General features: G+C 44.9%; 8 protein-coding genes across 8 annotated transcripts in view; 3 read left to right on the forward strand and 5 right to left on the reverse strand.

Annotated features, from left to right (window-relative positions):
• Positions 1-5: 5 nt before the first annotated feature.
• Positions 6-1,281, reverse strand: LOC6526565. Its single transcript, XM_002087639.4, has one exon. It carries the CDS (start codon positions 1,215-1,217, stop codon positions 78-80), a length of 1,140 nt encoding a protein of 379 aa, XP_002087675.3. The 5' UTR covers positions 1,218-1,281; the 3' UTR covers positions 6-77.
• LOC6526566 (inactive pancreatic lipase-related protein 1) lies at positions 1,220-2,668 on the reverse strand. The gene is made up of 3 exons (XM_015197819.3): positions 2,458-2,668; positions 1,637-2,398; positions 1,220-1,579 (listed from the first exon to the last, which is right to left on the reverse strand). Exons 1-3 carry the CDS (start codon positions 2,607-2,609, stop codon positions 1,459-1,461), a joined length of 1,035 nt encoding a protein of 344 aa, XP_015053305.1. The 5' UTR covers positions 2,610-2,668; the 3' UTR covers positions 1,220-1,458.
• Positions 2,669-2,942: 274 nt separating this feature from the next.
• LOC26534499 (pancreatic triacylglycerol lipase) lies at positions 2,943-4,533 on the reverse strand. The gene is made up of 3 exons (XM_015199028.3): positions 4,262-4,533; positions 4,087-4,201; positions 2,943-4,034 (listed from the first exon to the last, which is right to left on the reverse strand). Exons 1-3 carry the CDS (start codon positions 4,290-4,292, stop codon positions 3,011-3,013), a joined length of 1,170 nt encoding a protein of 389 aa, XP_015054514.1. The 5' UTR covers positions 4,293-4,533; the 3' UTR covers positions 2,943-3,010.
• Positions 4,534-5,181: 648 nt separating this feature from the next.
• LOC6526567 (pancreatic triacylglycerol lipase-like) lies at positions 5,182-6,566 on the reverse strand. The gene is made up of 3 exons (XM_039370871.2): positions 6,471-6,566; positions 6,298-6,412; positions 5,182-6,245 (listed from the first exon to the last, which is right to left on the reverse strand). Exons 1-3 carry the CDS (start codon positions 6,499-6,501, stop codon positions 5,279-5,281), a joined length of 1,113 nt encoding a protein of 370 aa, XP_039226805.1. The 5' UTR covers positions 6,502-6,566; the 3' UTR covers positions 5,182-5,278.
• Positions 6,567-7,198: 632 nt separating this feature from the next.
• LOC6526568 (glycerate kinase) lies at positions 7,199-9,233 on the forward strand. The gene is made up of 2 exons (XM_002087642.4): positions 7,199-8,418; positions 8,476-9,233. The coding sequence occupies exons 1-2, from the start codon at positions 7,285-7,287 to the stop codon at positions 8,803-8,805; spliced, it is 1,464 nt and encodes a 487-aa protein (XP_002087678.1). The 5' UTR covers positions 7,199-7,284; the 3' UTR covers positions 8,806-9,233.
• Positions 9,234-9,803: 570 nt separating this feature from the next.
• LOC26535284 (GTP-binding nuclear protein Ran-2) lies at positions 9,804-12,135 on the reverse strand. The gene is made up of 2 exons (XM_039370665.2): positions 10,883-12,135; positions 9,804-10,787 (listed from the first exon to the last, which is right to left on the reverse strand). The coding sequence occupies exon 1, from the start codon at positions 12,033-12,035 to the stop codon at positions 11,463-11,465; it is 573 nt and encodes a 190-aa protein (XP_039226599.1). The 5' UTR covers positions 12,036-12,135; the 3' UTR covers positions 9,804-10,787; positions 10,883-11,462.
• LOC26536137 lies at positions 11,272-11,484 on the forward strand. The gene has a single exon (XM_015199215.3). It carries the CDS (start codon positions 11,272-11,274, stop codon positions 11,440-11,442), a length of 171 nt encoding a protein of 56 aa, XP_015054701.1. The 3' UTR covers positions 11,443-11,484.
• A 3,313-nt stretch (positions 12,136-15,448) lies between the features above and the next one.
• Positions 15,449-16,172, forward strand: part of LOC6526571 (protein decapentaplegic) — a 33,699-nt gene continuing 32,975 nt past the window's right edge. The window contains exon 1 of the mRNA XM_015197940.2: positions 15,449-16,133. Within this exon, the coding sequence (XP_015053426.1) occupies positions 16,031-16,133 (103 nt within the window). The 5' untranslated portion in view covers positions 15,449-16,030. The remainder of the gene's footprint in view (positions 16,134-16,172) is intronic.

Raw genomic sequence — 16,172 nt, forward strand, 5'->3', positions numbered from 1 at the left:
CAGCATTATAAATCTACCAAAACACGATATTGATTATATTTGCAGCATATAAATCGAATACATATAACGGGGTTGTCTTATGTACTCGAACATGTTAGGCCGTAGCTGAATTCCACAGGCAGATGCCACGTTATATACTTTATCTTGCTGCAATGATGCTCAATGTAGCTCTTTGATTCGGTGTCGATGTAAGCCATGATCTCATAGTTGACGGAATCCGGGAAGATTACCTTAGATGCATATGTATCTGAGCAAGGATCCAAAGGGGTCTTCTTCATCACGCACCATTTTCCGGTGTCAAGGCCGCAGTTTTGATTTTCAAATATCTGAAACACTTTGCAGAGCTCCCGCTCCACGACCATTGGTATAACAAATGTGCACCGCACCAGATCAAAGTGTCTGATGAAAGACGTGCATCTGTACGGTGGACACATGGGCTGGGCTACCCGGAGGAGCCAATCGCTGGAGTCACTGTCCTCGGCAACGAGTAGCAAGGAGCAGTCGAACTCAGCCACCGGAGTACATTGACTGAAGCTCAGGGAGGCGACGTCCTGCGTAGTATGGAATGCCTCTGCCAAGAACTCTAAAATACAATTGAAATCACAGTTGCGGGGGCACTCCTCATGGGTGATTACTACACCAAATCGACGATCTTCGGGCATTACCCTAGCGTACGGAGGACGATCTTCATCCCCTTCGCAGCATTTAATTTCGCATGGGTCTTCGGACATGCAGGCATTCGCGTCGCCACGACGATAGCAGGCTGGCCTTGAACTCATGGATGCCATAATGGAGCTCCTCATATCAGAGAGGCCACTTGTACTTTGCTCCGAACTCATGGCAGTTGAGCACCCACCGGCCAATCCGACGATCTGCGGCCCAACCTCACTGGGCAACTCCATGTCCACTTCCTGGTCGTTTAGCTTCAGCATTGACTGGCAGCGGCGTTCCAAACTATCCAAAAACTGGATACGACTGAAAAGCGCATTATTGTGAAAGGCCAAGAGGTCGGCTTTACATTTCTTCGCCACCTTCGACAAGAGGTATTCGTCCTTGAGGATGGTATCGAAAAACATAATCTTTTGATGTTCCACTGGAATTTGGGTGTGTTTCTTCAACACAAGTTTTATATCAAAAATTTTGTGGTCTTCTTTAACGCGTATTAAGGCAGCCTGCCGATACTCTTGATTATTTTTTATAAAAACTTGTACAAACATTGTTGAAAAGGTAAAGAGAATACGAAAGGTGTTTGTCGGAAGAGATCTAAACTTATACTGAACCATTAATCCATGTCGACAATGTACAAAGGCTTGATTTTTCACAGTTCACCTACTTGTTCCATATTTGTATAAATTTAAGTTAACGCCTAAGTTCTAGGTTAAACAAATGTAGTATCATCAGGTCCGTACAAAAATAAATATAATAATTTCTCAAGCAGTAATCAACCGTATTTACATGTTATCTTAATTCAATTTCCGTGAAATTGCGAAGTTCCGAAACTTCAAATTCGACTTCAACCAGAGGTCCTTTGGCAAAAGGAGCCACCTCGTGGGTGGTGAGAAAGTACGAGCCCGAGGCACTGAAAATGTAAAAGGTTATATAATAATATAATTTAAATTAATTTTTAGTATCATACTCTGCTGAGACAAAGTAGCCCATTTGGGTATTAGGCAAATTGGAGTAGTGGCTGCACCGCTGCGAGAAGAAATCAAACCATCCGCCGCATTGCTGGGCCCAAAAGCCCCTTCTCGAGACTATAGACTCGCCGTAGTAGACGGCTGCCCGGTAATGATTGCAGTTGTAAAATCTCCAGTTGCTGATGTAACTGCAGCCCCGTTGATTAAGCTGGTCGAGATTGGGGTAGAAGTCGGCATGACCCATTGGAGGCAGCATGGAAAAGAAGAACGGGTCGGTGTGTATGATGTCCACAAAGTCGGCATCACTGGCATCCAGTTTTTGCTGCAGCGAGGGCTGCATCATGAAGCCAGGACCCGCAGGATCCAGTCCAGTAATCCTAGCCAGAGGTTGACTCACATAGTTGGCCACCATCCCAGCCACTTGGGCACCCAAGCTGAAGCCTATCAAGTGAATATCCTCACGTCTGCTGATGCCAGCTGAGATTAGACTGTTTATCATCTGCGCCAGACACTCAGAGACAATTGGTGCATTATTCACGGCCCAAGGATAATAACATGGCCATCGAACCAATGTTCCATAGTCCACCGATATCACATTAACAGGCTGAGTTTGGAGCAGCACATCCCTGACTTCCAAATTTGGTGTCAAGTTTCTATTTCCTATAAATCCGTGGATGAGTATCTTTAGTGGCAGGCGCGGCTCGAAGAAATTCTTTTGCGGATTCAAAGGATCTAATTGTTTGGGATCGTCGCGTGTTTGGCTGGAAAGTAAAGAAAACTTATTCCAGATTATGTTAACTATTGTAATTATTATTATCACTTGGTGTAAAGCCAAAACGAAACTCGGGAATTGGGACACTTTTGCTCGCCAAAGACACAGAACTCTGGCAGCCAGCCACGCGTTCGATTTTCTCCTTTGCAGAAACCGGAGATTATTGTTAATAGTAGGATCAGTGCGCTGTATTTGCTCATGACTAAAGTCTAAACTGCTCTAAGCTCGCGTTCTAACGCCAATTCCATTAAATTTGCACGGCCTAGCATTGAAAATGGCATAGAACATGAGGGCCCATTGAAAAAGACTAACAATACTGGCAGGCGATAAAAAGTCAAGGCTGCCAATGGTGGGTGAGACTCAGCGGGTCAAGGTCGCTGCGGGTGGGGATGGGTGTTAGAAACTGGCAATAAAAACAACGTCGCGGAGCAGCTGAGAACATAAAGTGGATTTGAACTGATAATTGGAAAATTTATGGATTTCTAGCATTGATTTTAACTCATTCTTAAATAATAGACAAACACGATTCTTCCTCCGATTATCAATTTCTTTATTTACATAATTCTTAAAGCATTCATATATTACATTTTGCATAAATTACCTAATTAATAAAATTTCTGGACAAAGGTTCCTCTTCCGGGCGGTCGATCCAGTTCAACTGCTTATCCAAATTGGCTTCATCCATTTTGTCCACCACTTTTACTGCCTCCAACTCAAGAAATGCCTCCAACAACTGTGGTTCGTAGTCATTGTCGATTTCATTGTGATCGAAATTCAAATGGAACTTGGCCAGGGTCTGTCTATTGTCCACATCCGGCGTTTTTCCGAGGGCAAAGGGTGATTTACTTGCGGTCTGGAGGAAGTACGAGCCCCTCAACTCATCCGAGACATGATAGCCCATTAGAGCTTGAGCTCCTGTTGTGGGACAAAGTGAAAGAAGTTGCACCAACCACCCGGAACACTGCCGTCCCCAGAAACCCACAGTGGAATTGATGGACTCGGCGTAAAAGCGAGGAGCCCTCTCGTGATTACAGCTACCAGGATCTTGCATGTTCTCCTCCATGCAGCCAGGTTGTTGGGCTCCAAAGTTCGGATAGAAATCCACATGACCAGCGGCGCGCAGAATTCCGCGACCGAAAACATCCGTGTGTATGACGTCCACAAAATCGGCATCTCCTTGGTCCAATCTTCTTGAATCTGGTCCCAAGATAAAGAGGGGCTTCGCAGGATCCAGACCAGTGATCCTCTTCAGTTTTCTCTTCACATAGTTGGCCGTCTGCCCCGCCACCTGTCCACCCAAACTGAAGCCTATCAAGTGGATTCGGTCGTTTGCGACGATCGCCCGATCCACCAGGTTATTGATCAACTGGGCCAGGCATTGACTGACTAGGGGAAGATTCTGAACAGCCTGGATGTAGCAGGGATATCGCACAAGTGGTCCATAGTCAATGGAGATAACGTACACATCTTCGTGGTCGAGGAGTACGGGACGGATGTAGGAGTTGGGAGCGAAGTCACGGTAGCCTGTGTAGCCATGGATGAGTATCTTCAAAGGACGTGGCGGTTGGAAGTCCCACGGATTTAGGTCAAGGGGATTCAGCAGGATAGGGTTTTCTCGGGTGGAACTGTGGAATAAGTTATTGTATTAATGAGTTATTTAATCATGTTCGTACCTACTTTGAGTAGAGCCAGAAGGATACGTTTTTATTGGGACATTCTCCACTTACAACTTGGCAGGTGGAATCAAAAAGACCCAATATTGGGTTGGAACTGGCACTTCTACAAATGAAGGCTGTTTAGGTAAATAAAATGTATTAGATTTGCAGTACGGCTTTGTTTTGGAATAGCTTACTCAGCAAAGGGAGCCACACTGTCGACTTCATGTCCCATATACTCGTGCTTCTAATGCCGTGTGTAAACTGTGTTCCGGGCAACGAGAGCGGTTGCTATTTAAGTGGAGCACGTATCGCAGCCGGCGATCTTTCTATTGGCAACTGATTGAGCCGGTGGCATACATATGTAAGCACCCACACAGGGGCATATGGTGGTGTCCAATGGTGGGCTCCAATACCAATTGGTGTCAAACGAGAACGAAAGTAGTTGAAGTTCGCGTTGTTGGCGGGGCTGTTGTGTTGGGAAAAGCAAAACGAACGAGTGATTTAGTAGGCTAATATCGTAGCAAACATTTTTAATCGCTTTAATCAGCCGTGAATTTAAGGCACGGCATAGAATCTGATTTTCCACACGTGTTTGGTTCCAATCAATTAGAGTTACTCTGCCGGCTATATGATCAGATATGAGTAAACCGAACAATAATTTGCAAAAAGTGTAAATCTGCCTAGTTTCATTGGCATTTACACGGTTGAACTGTTTTCTGAATTAGTGAAAGTAATGTATTAACTAATCCGTAGCTTACAACAAAGCATAATCAATAAAGCAGCTAGTTGGTAAATTAGTTTGGCTAATTGTTTAGCCAACACGTTAATCGATTTTCACTTACTCAATCACCTCGCAGGGGTGTACTTGCGTTCGCGACTGTTGGAATAAAAACGCCACTGCGGTGTGACATATATTTACATTTTATTTAAAATAAATCAATTATTTTCCGGCTTTGAATTGCAGAATATTTCAGTTGCGTTTGATTTTCACTTTTGAAATAACAGTATCTGTTAACATTATTTTTAGCACTGCGTAATATAGCAGCCAGCCTGCGACACAAGCCATTAACATAATATGGAAGCTCCGTATAAAATTGAATAATATGTTACAAAATTTAAATTTGAAAAATATATCATACATTTTCTATTACATTTTGCATTACCTACAAAATGGAATTTCTGGACAAAGGTTCATCTTCCGGCTGATCGAGTCAGTTCAACTGCTTATCCAAAGGGGCTTCATCCATTTTGTCCACTACTTTTACTGCCTCCTCAAGGAACACCTCCAACAATGACTCGTAGTCATTGTCGATTTCATTGTGATCGAAATTCAAATGGGACTTGGTCAGGGTATTTCTCTTGTCCACAACCGGAATTTTTCCGAGGGCAAAGGGTGATTTACTTGCGGTCTGGAGGTAGTACGAGCCCCTCAACTCATCCGAGACGTGATAGCCCATTAGAACTTGATCTTCTGTTGTGGGACAAAATGTATGAAATTGAATTTCCTGGGAACACTGCCACCCCCAGAAACCCACAGTGGAATTTATGGACTCGGCGTAAAAGCGAGGAGCCCTCTCGTGATTACAGCTACTGAGATTTTTAATGCCCTCCTCCAGGCAGCCAGGTTGTTGAAGTCCAAAGTTCGGATAGAAATCCACATGACCAGAGGGGAGCCGAACCCCGCGAAGGAAAACATCCGTGTGGATGACGTCCACGAAATCGGCATCTCCTTGGTCTAATCTTCGTGACTCAGGTCCAGGGATGATGAAGGGCTTTGCAGGATCCAGACCAGTGATCCTCTTCAGCTTTCTCTTCACATAGTTGGCCGTCTGCCCCGCCACCTGTCCACCCAAACTGAAGCCTATCAGGTGGATTTGGTCGTTTGCGACGATTGCCCGATCCACCAGGTTATTGATCAACTGGGCCAGGCATTGACTGACTAGGGGAAGATTCTGAACAGCCTGGAAGTAGCAGGGATATGGCACAAGTGGTCCATAGTCAATGGAGATAACGTAGACATCTTCGTGGTCGAGGAGTACGGGACGTATGTAGGAGTTGGGAGCGAAGTCACGATCACCTGTGTAGCCATGGATGAGTATCTTCAAAGGACGTGGCGGTTGGAAGTCCCACGGATTTAGGTCAAGGGGATTCAGCAGGATAGGGTTTTCCCGGGTGGAACTGTGAAATTAGTTATTATATCTGTTGGTTATTTAATCATCTTTGTACCTACTTTGAGTACAGCCAGAAGGATACGTTTTTATTGGGACATTCTCCACTAACAATATGGCAGGTGGGATTAAAAATATCCCATATCAGGTTGGCACCGGCACTTCTCCAAATGAAGGCTGATTATGTAGACAATGTCATAGATTTGCTGTGTGGTTTTGTTTTGGAATAACTTACTCAGTAAAGCGAGGCACACTGTCGACTTCATGTCCCGTATACTCGTGCTTCTAATGCCGGGTGTAAACTGGGTTCCGGGAAACGAGCGGTTGCTATTTAAATGGGGCAGGTAACTGATTGAGCCGGTGGGATACTTATGTAAGCACCCACACAGGGACATATGGGTGTGTCCAATGGTGGGCTCCAGTACCAATTTGTGTCAGACAAGAAGCAATGCGAACGAGTGATTTAGTAGGCTAAAATCTAAGGGCTATAAACAAACATTTTTAAGAGAGTTGGTAAATTAGTTTGGCTAATTGTTTAGACAACACGTTAATCGATTTTTATTTACTCAACGTTGGAATGTTGGTATTTACATTTTATTTAAAATATTTGAATTATTTTTACTTTGAATTGTAGAATATTTCAGTTGCGTTTGATTTTCACTGAAATAACAGTATCTGTTAACATTACTTTAAGCAATGCGTAACATAGCAGCCAGTCTGTGACACAGGACATTAACATAATAGGGGGACTCCGTATAAAAGAATATTGACAAATATGTAACAAACTCGAAGTTTAAAAATTAAAAGACAAACTCTTTTAAATTTATTTTTACTTTCCTGAAATAAATCTGTACCTAATACTTGCATATCTCGATCGAAACCAAGTGAAGTTATTTTAATCCGCGCCTAACATTTTGGTGTTTTCGAATCTTCCGCCTGAGGTCGCACTAATAAATATATAATATCTTCAGCTGTTATGAAAATGATAAGTAAAACTGGAATATCAGCATCGCTGATTAGGATCGCCCCGTCTAAAGCACCTTTACATAATGGCCAAGCGACAGACTTGGGAGCAGATGCGCCAGATCTTTGTCCAGGCGGTAAACGCCGTGCATCCAGAGAAGGTATTCGCTGACTTCCAAAAGTTCGACTTGCGGCCTCAAATCGGGGAAAACCCAGCGGATATATCCATAAAACTCAATGGAGAGGGGCAGGACATCAGCGGGAAGACTTGCCACATAGTTGGCTTTGGCAAAGCAGTCCTGGGAATGGCCAACAAAGTGCAGCAGGATCTGGGAGCCACCTCTGCTGGTGGAGTCCTCAGTGTGCCGGTAAACACCCTGAAGCAGTTCCAACCACCTGTTGCATCTGGTTTGATTGTCCACGAAGGAGCAGCCAACAATCTGCCGGATGAGAATGCTCTGCAGGCAGCCCGGGAGATCAAGCAGCTGGCCGAGAAGATGACCGCCCAGGACATCCTCCTTGTCTTCATCTCGGGTGGTGGTTCTGCCCTTTTGCCGTTGCCCCGGTCACCTTTGACTTTGGAGGACAAGCGAAGCATTGCGGATAAGCTTATGAAGCGGGGAGCCAGCATCCAGGAGATTAATGCTGTCAGGATTGCTTGCTCAGACATCAAGGGCGGCCGCTTGGCCAGGTTTGCCGGCAAGGCGGGACTCCTGGTGACCTTTGTGCTCAGCGACATCATCGGTGATCCCCTGGAGCTGATAGCCTGCGGTCCTACCATACAACCCGAGGCGGGAGCATCCCCATCCGACATCCTTAAGAAGCATAGTGTGTGGGGGGAGCTGTCCCCCGAAATACAGCGGGTGTTTGAGCAGCCGGAGGAGCAGAGCAACACATCGCTGCCCGAGCACAAGGTCTTTGTGGTGGGCAGCAATGTGATAGCCACTTCCACAGCGGCCAAGGAGGCCGAAAATCTGGGTTACATTCCCTGCGTGCTCAGTTGTGCTGTGCAAGGAGACGTGGCCCAAGTGGCTGGCGATTATCAACGATTGCTGCACGGCATCCAGGAGGCCAAGCAGCAGGGCATCCTGGATCCCCAGCTCAGGGAGAGGTATGCCTTTGGAGAGAGGAGTTATCCGGCTTTTCGGAGGGCTCTAGAAGAGCACATTGGCAGCAAGAAGCCACTGTTCCTGATCTGTGGAGGAGAGCCAGTCATTAAAGTTTGTGGTAGCTACCTCAAAATGATCAACAAATAACTCATAAATCTTTTTCCGTAGGTTTCCGGCCAAGGACTGGGCGGCAGGAGTCAGCACCTAGCCCTGCTGATGTCGCAAGCTCTGCATCGCGACGAGGCCATACGGGACTGCACCTTCCTGAGCGCCGGAACTGATGGCATCGATGGACCCACCGATGCGGCCGGAGCGTTTGGAGACAGCAGTGTGGTGGAATCCTATCTGGGTGATCACACCCTCGATGAACTGGCCGAAACGCTGCGGAACTGCGACAGCTACAACTTTTACAAGAATCTCGCGCAGGGAGAGCACCACGTGCTCACTGGACACACGGGTACCAATGTGATGGATCTGCATTTCCTGGTCGTGCCGTAGAGTAACGCCCCCGCTCGTCTATAAATCCATTTAGTTGTAGACTTGCATATATATACATTTATATATGTGGGGCAGTTCGTTAATGGAGCTGCTCTTGAACCGCAGACGGGCAATAGTCGTTTAAATTTGTTTTTACGATTTTCCTCTTTAATTTTGCTCTATGAAATTTTTACGACTTTTTTCATTAACATTTTTAATATCCATTCAAATGAAAATAATTTTGTGATCTTTATGCTCTGAGACGGTCTTCAGTGACAGCATAAAACGGCAATTAGCTTTCGTCTCCGGTTATGAAATCAGCCTGGAATTGTCTTGATTGTAATTATGTGCCATGCAATAGGCAAGCCAACCGAACGACAGATGTGATAAATCAATTTGTATATGCGATCACCACGGAGCATAAATATATCTGAGTAATTTCCATTTAATTTCCATTTCTTTTGTACTGCGTCTCATAAAAATGCGCTGCTAATAAATCATCTTAATTGTTCGTAACGCCAAAGGCAAACAGTAGCCAGCGAGCAACTACAACAATAGCCAGCGATAATTGCAATTAAAAATGTAAATTTATTTGCTTCGCTTTATTTTTAGACATACTGAAAAACTAAAACGCGACGCGCGCCCAGTTGCAATTTCAGCGATTTTTACTTCCTTGCTAACACTTTGACTGCATATTTCTCTAATTGTGATTGTTTTGCCCGCTTCTATCAACGCTTCTTATTGTTTACTTCGCGTGGAACACCAGCACATATGTATAAGTAGTATAATTATTTTGCCGCGCATATGCAACAATTATTAAATAATCACATTCGCCAGTCGCTCTCTTGTGCTATTTTTGCTCGATTGGGTTTGTTATTAACTACGTTTTGCAGTGCACGCCTTCTGAGATGACTAAGTTCTGATTCCTTTGAAAAAATGCTATGACAAATCTGATATATCTACCTACTGCGCACAAAAGTCAATTGTCTCCGTGATGAATTTTCCTAAGACACAAGTGATATGTTTTGCTGTAGAATACTTTCTACTTATATTTGTGAAGTAGCTCCTTTAGCTATATACCTCTAAAAAGTGTGCTAGACTTTAACTTTTTATTAAACGGGAAATTGTAAGGCATTTCAAAATTTGTAAAATATGTATAAGATTACAAGAGCTTGCTTCTGTGATTAAAGACCAGGAAGTGCCTGCCTCCAATTAAGAGCTGAGCTGCCCACTGGTGGACACGAAGGGCCCACTAGCAGATCCGTGGCTGGCGATTAGAATCGTTTCCGTTTCCGGTTTGATGGCACAGATGTCATCATCATCGGCGGCAGCTATATTTAACATTTCTATTAGCCACTGACCACCAGCAGCAACTCCCCTCCCACAGGCGTGGAATGTCGCGTCAATTTGTCTGGCCCGGCATGGCAACAATCTCGGCGAGCATCTCATCCTCACCATCACCATGATCATCATCATCATCAACAGCAGCATCACCATCATCATCGGGGCAGCAGATACGGCCATCGCCAAGATGGAGTGCAAGTGTCGCGTTGATTTATTAATTAAGCATTGGAGCGCGGCAGCTGAGCAACGCGTGGCAGCTGACGACGATGCTAATGAAGTACTCGCTGGAAATTTTAATTAACGATCTCCGAACCGATCGCCATATAGCATAGATTCCTCTTCTGTTGACTTATGACATCACACCCAGAATAGCGCAACACCAGCTACCAGCTGCCATCTCATTGCCAGACAAACTGACGACGCTTATCACATACTCGTATGTACAACAAAAAAAACCGAACAAGTGGCACTGGACAACATTGCGTATACGCCGCGTGGCCCCAAAGCCAACAATTAAACACTATTCACCGCAACGCCTGCGGGCGACATACATAAATTTTATTCGGTCGCCGCTGCTCTTAATTTGTCTAGACAATGGCAAAGTTCATTCCAAGCACATATAATATAGGCAAAGTTCAATTGACTCTCTTGTCAGCTGCCTTAGTTGGGGGCAAATGGACACAAATTCCAGAAAAAAACGGAAAGCACTTGCATTCTGCTGAAATAAACTCTTGGCTACACTCATGTGACTCACTTTTGAAACTTTCGGATGGAATCTCTTAATTTGAACCAGATGTGTGTGGCGCCGATTTTGGACAGAGTTTTGGGGCAGAGCGAACTCTTGTGGCAATGAACTTGACACTGGTTACTCCGAAAGAGTGATTGAAGAACCAGAACCATTTAAATAAACTCATTTTCCCCGCCCATCACTTCATCTAAGACTTCAGCTTAAGTACTTTTATTTCAATATAAATTTCGAAAGGGTAAAGTTTAAAAGCTCGTATAAATTCACATTTTACACGATATGGAATAGCCATTAGGCGTGCCTAAAATTTTAGATACGCTGCAGTCGAACTAAAATATTGAACTGAGTTAAACTCCCAAAGACTGTTGCTTGCCTTTAGAGAGAGATCCTTAACAAAGATGCACTGGCTGTCGTTTCTGCTCCTTGGAGTCTCCTCCACGTTGCTGGTGGCCGAACACACACCATATGTGTGCGATGGCAAGGACGACCGGGTCTGCGACGAGTACCGCTGCATGTGCCGGAGAAAGACGTCAACAGAACCGTATCCGCGAACAGATTATGAATTTTGAAACACAAATAATTAAGGGAGTTATCCCTCGTGTTCTTCCTCAGAAGGTGTCTCCTTTGACAATGTTATTAAACTGGGTGGTTTTGGGGGCTTAAGAAGCTCCAGCTTGGGATCGCCAGTTAGCCGACGTGCCAAATACAGGAATGGCTTCTCCAGGTTAGTTTTACACTTGACCGAAATGCCGTAGTAGGCCAGGTTCATCCGCCCAAATGATGCTTGTAGGTTCCTCTCCGTGCGCTCCGCCATTGGCTCATTCTTGTTGCCGCAGATTACCACCGGGATCTTATTGCAGACGCGCACCAGATCGCGGTGCCAGCTCTGATAGGAACCGGGCGAGGTCACGTCGACCATAATGATGGCGCACTGTGCCCCGATGTAGTAGCCATCGCGCAGACCACACAACTCCGCCTGGCCAGCGGTGTCCCACACTTTGAAGCGGATATTTCCGTGGTCGGTTTGAATGGCGAACGAGGTCAGCTGTACGCCATCTGTGGGCTCATACCTCTCCTGGTACATTCCATATAGGAGGCGGCTCATCAATGACGTCTTTCCCACCTGCGCGTCGCCCAGTAGTACTAGTTTATATCGGTTCATCGTATGTTTCTAAGTGGGTATGCTCATATTGTAGCTTGTACTGTTTTTGGATTGAGGGTCTGCTGTTATCTGCATGAGTCTGCTTTGAATTGCTTTGAAATCCAAAGTTCAGCCTGCTGTAGCACTAAATAAGTGCTCTACGTTGAAAGTTACAACATTTACCACAAAGTTGTAATCGGAAATCATTCCACAGTAATAACTTTGTAAGTCGCAAATGCTTCCAATCTGAGTAGGGGTTATAAAAATTGATTTCTCTTTTAACCAAGTCTTTGGAAATGCATCTAACAATGCCATCAAATTTAAAAGGTTTTCACAAAGCTCTTAGCTCGCCACAAAACCTTTTCCGATCTTGCAACACTTGAGTACCGATGCTCATCGCAACAATTATGTCTAACCGATGTTGATGTTGGCATTAATAATTTCGGGCTGCTACTTGCCATTTATCACAAGCACTGATCTCCCCATATGCCGAATGGGCAGCTTAATGTCAATCGGCTCTTTTTTTCGAAGCTCTTGGCTTCTTTGCCCCCGGGGCACTCTGGGCCATTAATGCATTACAAATAGGTGCGGCAGACCGCAACAGCAACATGGACTTGGCAAAGGGACTTGGCCACAGACGCCTCGGTGCCGTTGACCAACGTGACTGAGATTGAGATTGAGCTGGAGGACTCAAGACTGCATCTCGCTGTGGCTACCTAGCTACCTGAGTGGAGAAGGCAGAAAACTGAAATCCAGGCAGCAGACGACCTCAAGTGTAAGGCAGCGCAATCGAGTTGCTGCAGCAACAGCAGCAACAGCAACAGCAACATGCAACATCCATAGTCCAGAAGCAGTTCAAGTTTGCGTCGAGGAATTCCTTGCCGCTGAAATAATTAAGCATTGCAACATTGTTTATTGTTGCTGTTGTTGCTCCTGCTGTTGCTGCTGCTGCTGAGGTTGTTGTTGCTGCTGCTGGGTGTTGCAGGCTCGTTTAACAAGGCAGCCAAGTTCTCAACAAGTGCCTCCTCCTGTTCTACAAGTTTTTGCCTCTCCACTTCGTTTTTTTTTTTTTTTTTTTAATTTTTTGTTCATTTTTGCGGCTGCTGCTGGTGGTGGTGCCACTCTAAGGAATTTCCATTTTATTTACATTTAGAATGTGCCGAACGGACTCGTCGCATGTAAAGCGGGCCAAATCGAAAGCTATTAGACCTATTAGCATATCGGGCTGGAACATGGCAAATTTAGTGGCAACATTGTTGTCGTCGCGATAAACGCACTAAAACTCAACTCCTCATCACGTTTATTACCGCATCGAAGTGCCAGCATTTGTAGCAATGCGACAAAGAATAGGAAGCTATCGTTACTTATAGAAAATATAGATAAATAAATGTGCAAAATGGCAATCGATTGGCGTTCATTTCATGGCGTTTACCTGATTGTTGTGGCCAGCCCACAGTTAACTTAATTGCCACTTCCCAAGCGCTTTATTTACGGAAATACTGGCGGCTAAGCGAGTATTCTACACAAAGAAAAATTAAGTGCACTTTTGCTAATCATATTTTTACCAAATGCTTACATGTTCTAGCATAACTTTGAAAGGCACCATACACTTTAATATCATAGACATCCATTTACTTATTTGATGACATTTCTTTTACTGAATGGAATTACCTGATTGTAATATCCATATTTCTCTGGGTGCATCGACTGTGTGAAAGTGTTGTCAATGCAGCCGCTTGGCCATAGCCTACAATCGCGATCTGCTGATCGAGTTGGAAAGGAAAATAGCAAGAAATCATAATAACAACAACTAAAATTTTCCATAACCTTAAAAAATAGAAAAAAAATGCGGCAGCTATTTATAAAATGCGCAATCTGCGAGATGCGTGCGGCAATCTGTCCGTCGGTCCGCCGATGCCGCCAGCTGTGTGCCAAGACGCCGCTGGTCCCCCTCTTTGGAGCCCCTCTTTAAAGTCCCCCCTTTGGAGCCCCATCCCCTCCAGTGCGCTGTGTTGTCTGCGTTTATTGATTTATTAGAAAATTCCAATGAACAAGTTTTAATACACGACACACGGCGAACGATGAAGTCGATGTTGTCAGCGTGCTTGTTGTGCTTTTTCTGCTCCTCGGCCGCTTGTTTCGTTGCACTTGTGTTCCTGTGGCAAAGACAATATATGTATGTATGTATGTATGTACATATGTACGGGAAGAGAGGCTGTGCGAAAGGGACGGGGGGTGCAGCAGCTGGTAAAAGTAACAAGTGCAATATTTTAATTATATCAGCGGCAGGAACAACAACAAGTTCAGCGGCATCAATTGAGTGTGCTGCATGGATTTGGGCAGCTAGCGTTGCCAGATGGGCACACGCGGCGTATGATTGATATGGTGGGTATATGTTTGCAATACTTTTCAGTTGGCTAATAGGAATCTTAGTTTCAAGATGCAAACAAAGAATAAAGGTTTTTAAATTATAATAGGAATCTTAGTTTCAAGATGCAAACAAAGAATGAAGGTTTTTTAGTTATATTTTTGAAGAATAAATAAAACCGGGGATCTTGTAAAACTTATCAGCTGAGTCTGACTTTTGTACTTCGACTGCATTAAACTCTCACTTTAGCATATCTCAAGACGATCTAGCTCCTATAACTCGAACAAGCCGAACCATACGGCAACGCCGATCGACTCGAAAGATTGTCCGCTCGGACTCTAAGCATTTTGCAATCAATTTAGATTTGCATTAGCAGCGCTGCAGTCTCGAGAAGTCCGTGGCTTAGTCCGAGATTTGGAGCCAAAAATAAACCGAACCAGTTGCCGCTGCGCCGAAAAGTCAAATGTGTAACAGCTTTGTGGCTCTTTGGCTCGGAGAGAGGCTTGAAGAAAGTCGAGATATCGCAGCTGAGACAGAAGACAGAAGACTGAACGCTAAAGACTAAAGATTGAGGACCGAAGACCGAAGACTCTGTGTAGACTGTAGACTGTGGACTGAAGACGGCGACTGAGAGAGCTGAAGTATTGTAATTGTGAGTCTGGCTTGTTTGTTATTGTTGCCTTAGCGGTTGCTTGTTGTTTTTTTGGCTTGATTAATAATTAATCGCACTCGCACACACACACACACACACACACACATACACATACAGCTTGTTTTAATTACTCAACTTAAATGGCGCTTTGAGCGACTTAAGCAACTTGCTTTTGTGGTCGGCAGTGTGTGTGCGATCGACTCTCACTACTACGAGCTGAAAACTAACTAACTAGCTGCTGCTTGTGTTGCTGCTGTTGTTGCTGTTGCTGCTATGCTGTGTTGTGCTTTGCTTTGCTTGGATGTTGCTGTTGCTGCTGCTCGGCTCTGCTTCTGCTTTTGCTTTTGCTTTTGCTGCTCCGTCTCCGGATCGCTTTTGCCTGCCTGTTTGCCTTGCCTCGGCCGCTGTGGACGCTCATTCAGTTTTTTGCGCTCAACGCTCGTTGTACGGAACCGAAAAACGCGTTCGTTCGTCCACAGAGTGTCGCCAAATCGAGGCGAAAGATCGCTTGTTACAACCGAATATACAGCCTCTAATCACTTTTTTTCTGCTCTGTAATCGTTCGCGGTTTCTGCGGCCATAAAATAAAGTAAATCCGAGTTAAACGCTGATAGTCGCTGATAGCCTGAAGAACCACAGAAAAACAGAAAAAATCACCCGTCGTTCTCTCGTTTCCGCGATCGCTCGTCAGCCAGTTCAAAGCCTCTCCGATTTTTGATACTGATTCGGTATCAGATAATATATTCGTAACCATTCCGCCATTCTTGCGAGTGAGTGCCAGTGTGAGTGTGTGATGTGTCTGTGTGCCAAATCCAAATCGAAAATAGCCAAAATCTGAGCTTGGCCACCATCGTCAGCAGCAAACATGTGAAGTGCCAGTGATTTCCATAAGCCAAAATCGAAGTCGAATCGAATCCGAATCGAATCGAAGCCGCAGAGAGATAGATAGGTCGAAAGTATCTGAGTGGATATCCGAGTCGAACCAGTGTATAATGTATGCGACGTTCGCGAACTGCCAGAATTGGTTGTTGTTGCAGTTGCAGCCAAAGGATTTGTGGATTTTGGAGCGTAACTGAGCGGCGTGCAGCAGGTGCACCAGGTAAGCCAAGCCAAGAAAAGAGTTAGCAAATAATGCGCA

Source organism: Drosophila yakuba, chromosome 2L, assembly GCF_016746365.2.
Source record: "Drosophila yakuba strain Tai18E2 chromosome 2L, Prin_Dyak_Tai18E2_2.1, whole genome shotgun sequence".
Lineage (NCBI taxonomy): Eukaryota > Metazoa > Arthropoda > Insecta > Diptera > Drosophilidae > Drosophila > Drosophila yakuba.

Excerpts from the sequence above, each read along its gene's own strand:
- LOC6526565 (XM_002087639.4), bottom strand. The coding sequence starts at position 1,217 with ATGTTTGTACAAGTTTTTATAAAAAATAATCAAGAGTATCGGCAGGCT.
- LOC6526566 (XM_015197819.3), bottom strand. The coding sequence starts at position 2,609 with ATGAGCAAATACAGCGCACTGATCCTACTATTAACAATAATCTCCGGT. Across the intron at positions 2,399-2,457 it reads TCGTTTTGGCTTTACACCAA|CCAAACACGCGACGATCCCA; the intron begins GTGATAATAATA and ends TTTACTTTCCAG. Across the intron at positions 1,580-1,636 it reads GGCTACTTTGTCTCAGCAGA|TGCCTCGGGCTCGTACTTTC; the intron begins GTATGATACTAA and ends TTACATTTTCAG.
- LOC26534499 (XM_015199028.3), bottom strand. The coding sequence starts at position 4,292 with ATGAAGTCGACAGTGTGGCTCCCTTTGCTGA. Across the intron at positions 4,202-4,261 it reads AGTGTGGCTCCCTTTGCTGA|CCTTCATTTGTAGAAGTGCC; the intron begins GTAAGCTATTCC and ends TTACCTAAACAG. Across the intron at positions 4,035-4,086 it reads TCCTTCTGGCTCTACTCAAA|TTCCACCCGAGAAAACCCTA; the intron begins GTAGGTACGAAC and ends CTTATTCCACAG.
- LOC6526567 (XM_039370871.2), bottom strand. The coding sequence starts at position 6,501 with ATGAAGTCGACAGTGTGCCTCGCTTTACTGA. Across the intron at positions 6,413-6,470 it reads AGTGTGCCTCGCTTTACTGA|CCTTCATTTGGAGAAGTGCC; the intron begins GTAAGTTATTCC and ends CTACATAATCAG. Across the intron at positions 6,246-6,297 it reads TCCTTCTGGCTGTACTCAAA|TTCCACCCGGGAAAACCCTA; the intron begins GTAGGTACAAAG and ends CTAATTTCACAG.
- LOC6526568 (XM_002087642.4), top strand. The coding sequence starts at position 7,285 with ATGGCCAAGCGACAGACTTGGGAGCAGATGCGCCAGATCTTTGTCCAG. Across the intron at positions 8,419-8,475 it reads GAGGAGAGCCAGTCATTAAA|GTTTCCGGCCAAGGACTGGG; the intron begins GTTTGTGGTAGC and ends CTTTTTCCGTAG.
- LOC26536137 (XM_015199215.3), top strand. The coding sequence starts at position 11,272 with ATGCACTGGCTGTCGTTTCTGCTCCTTGGAGTCTCCTCCACGTTGCTG.
- LOC26535284 (XM_039370665.2), bottom strand. The coding sequence starts at position 12,035 with ATGAACCGATATAAACTAGTACTACTGGGCGACGCGCAGGTGGGAAAG.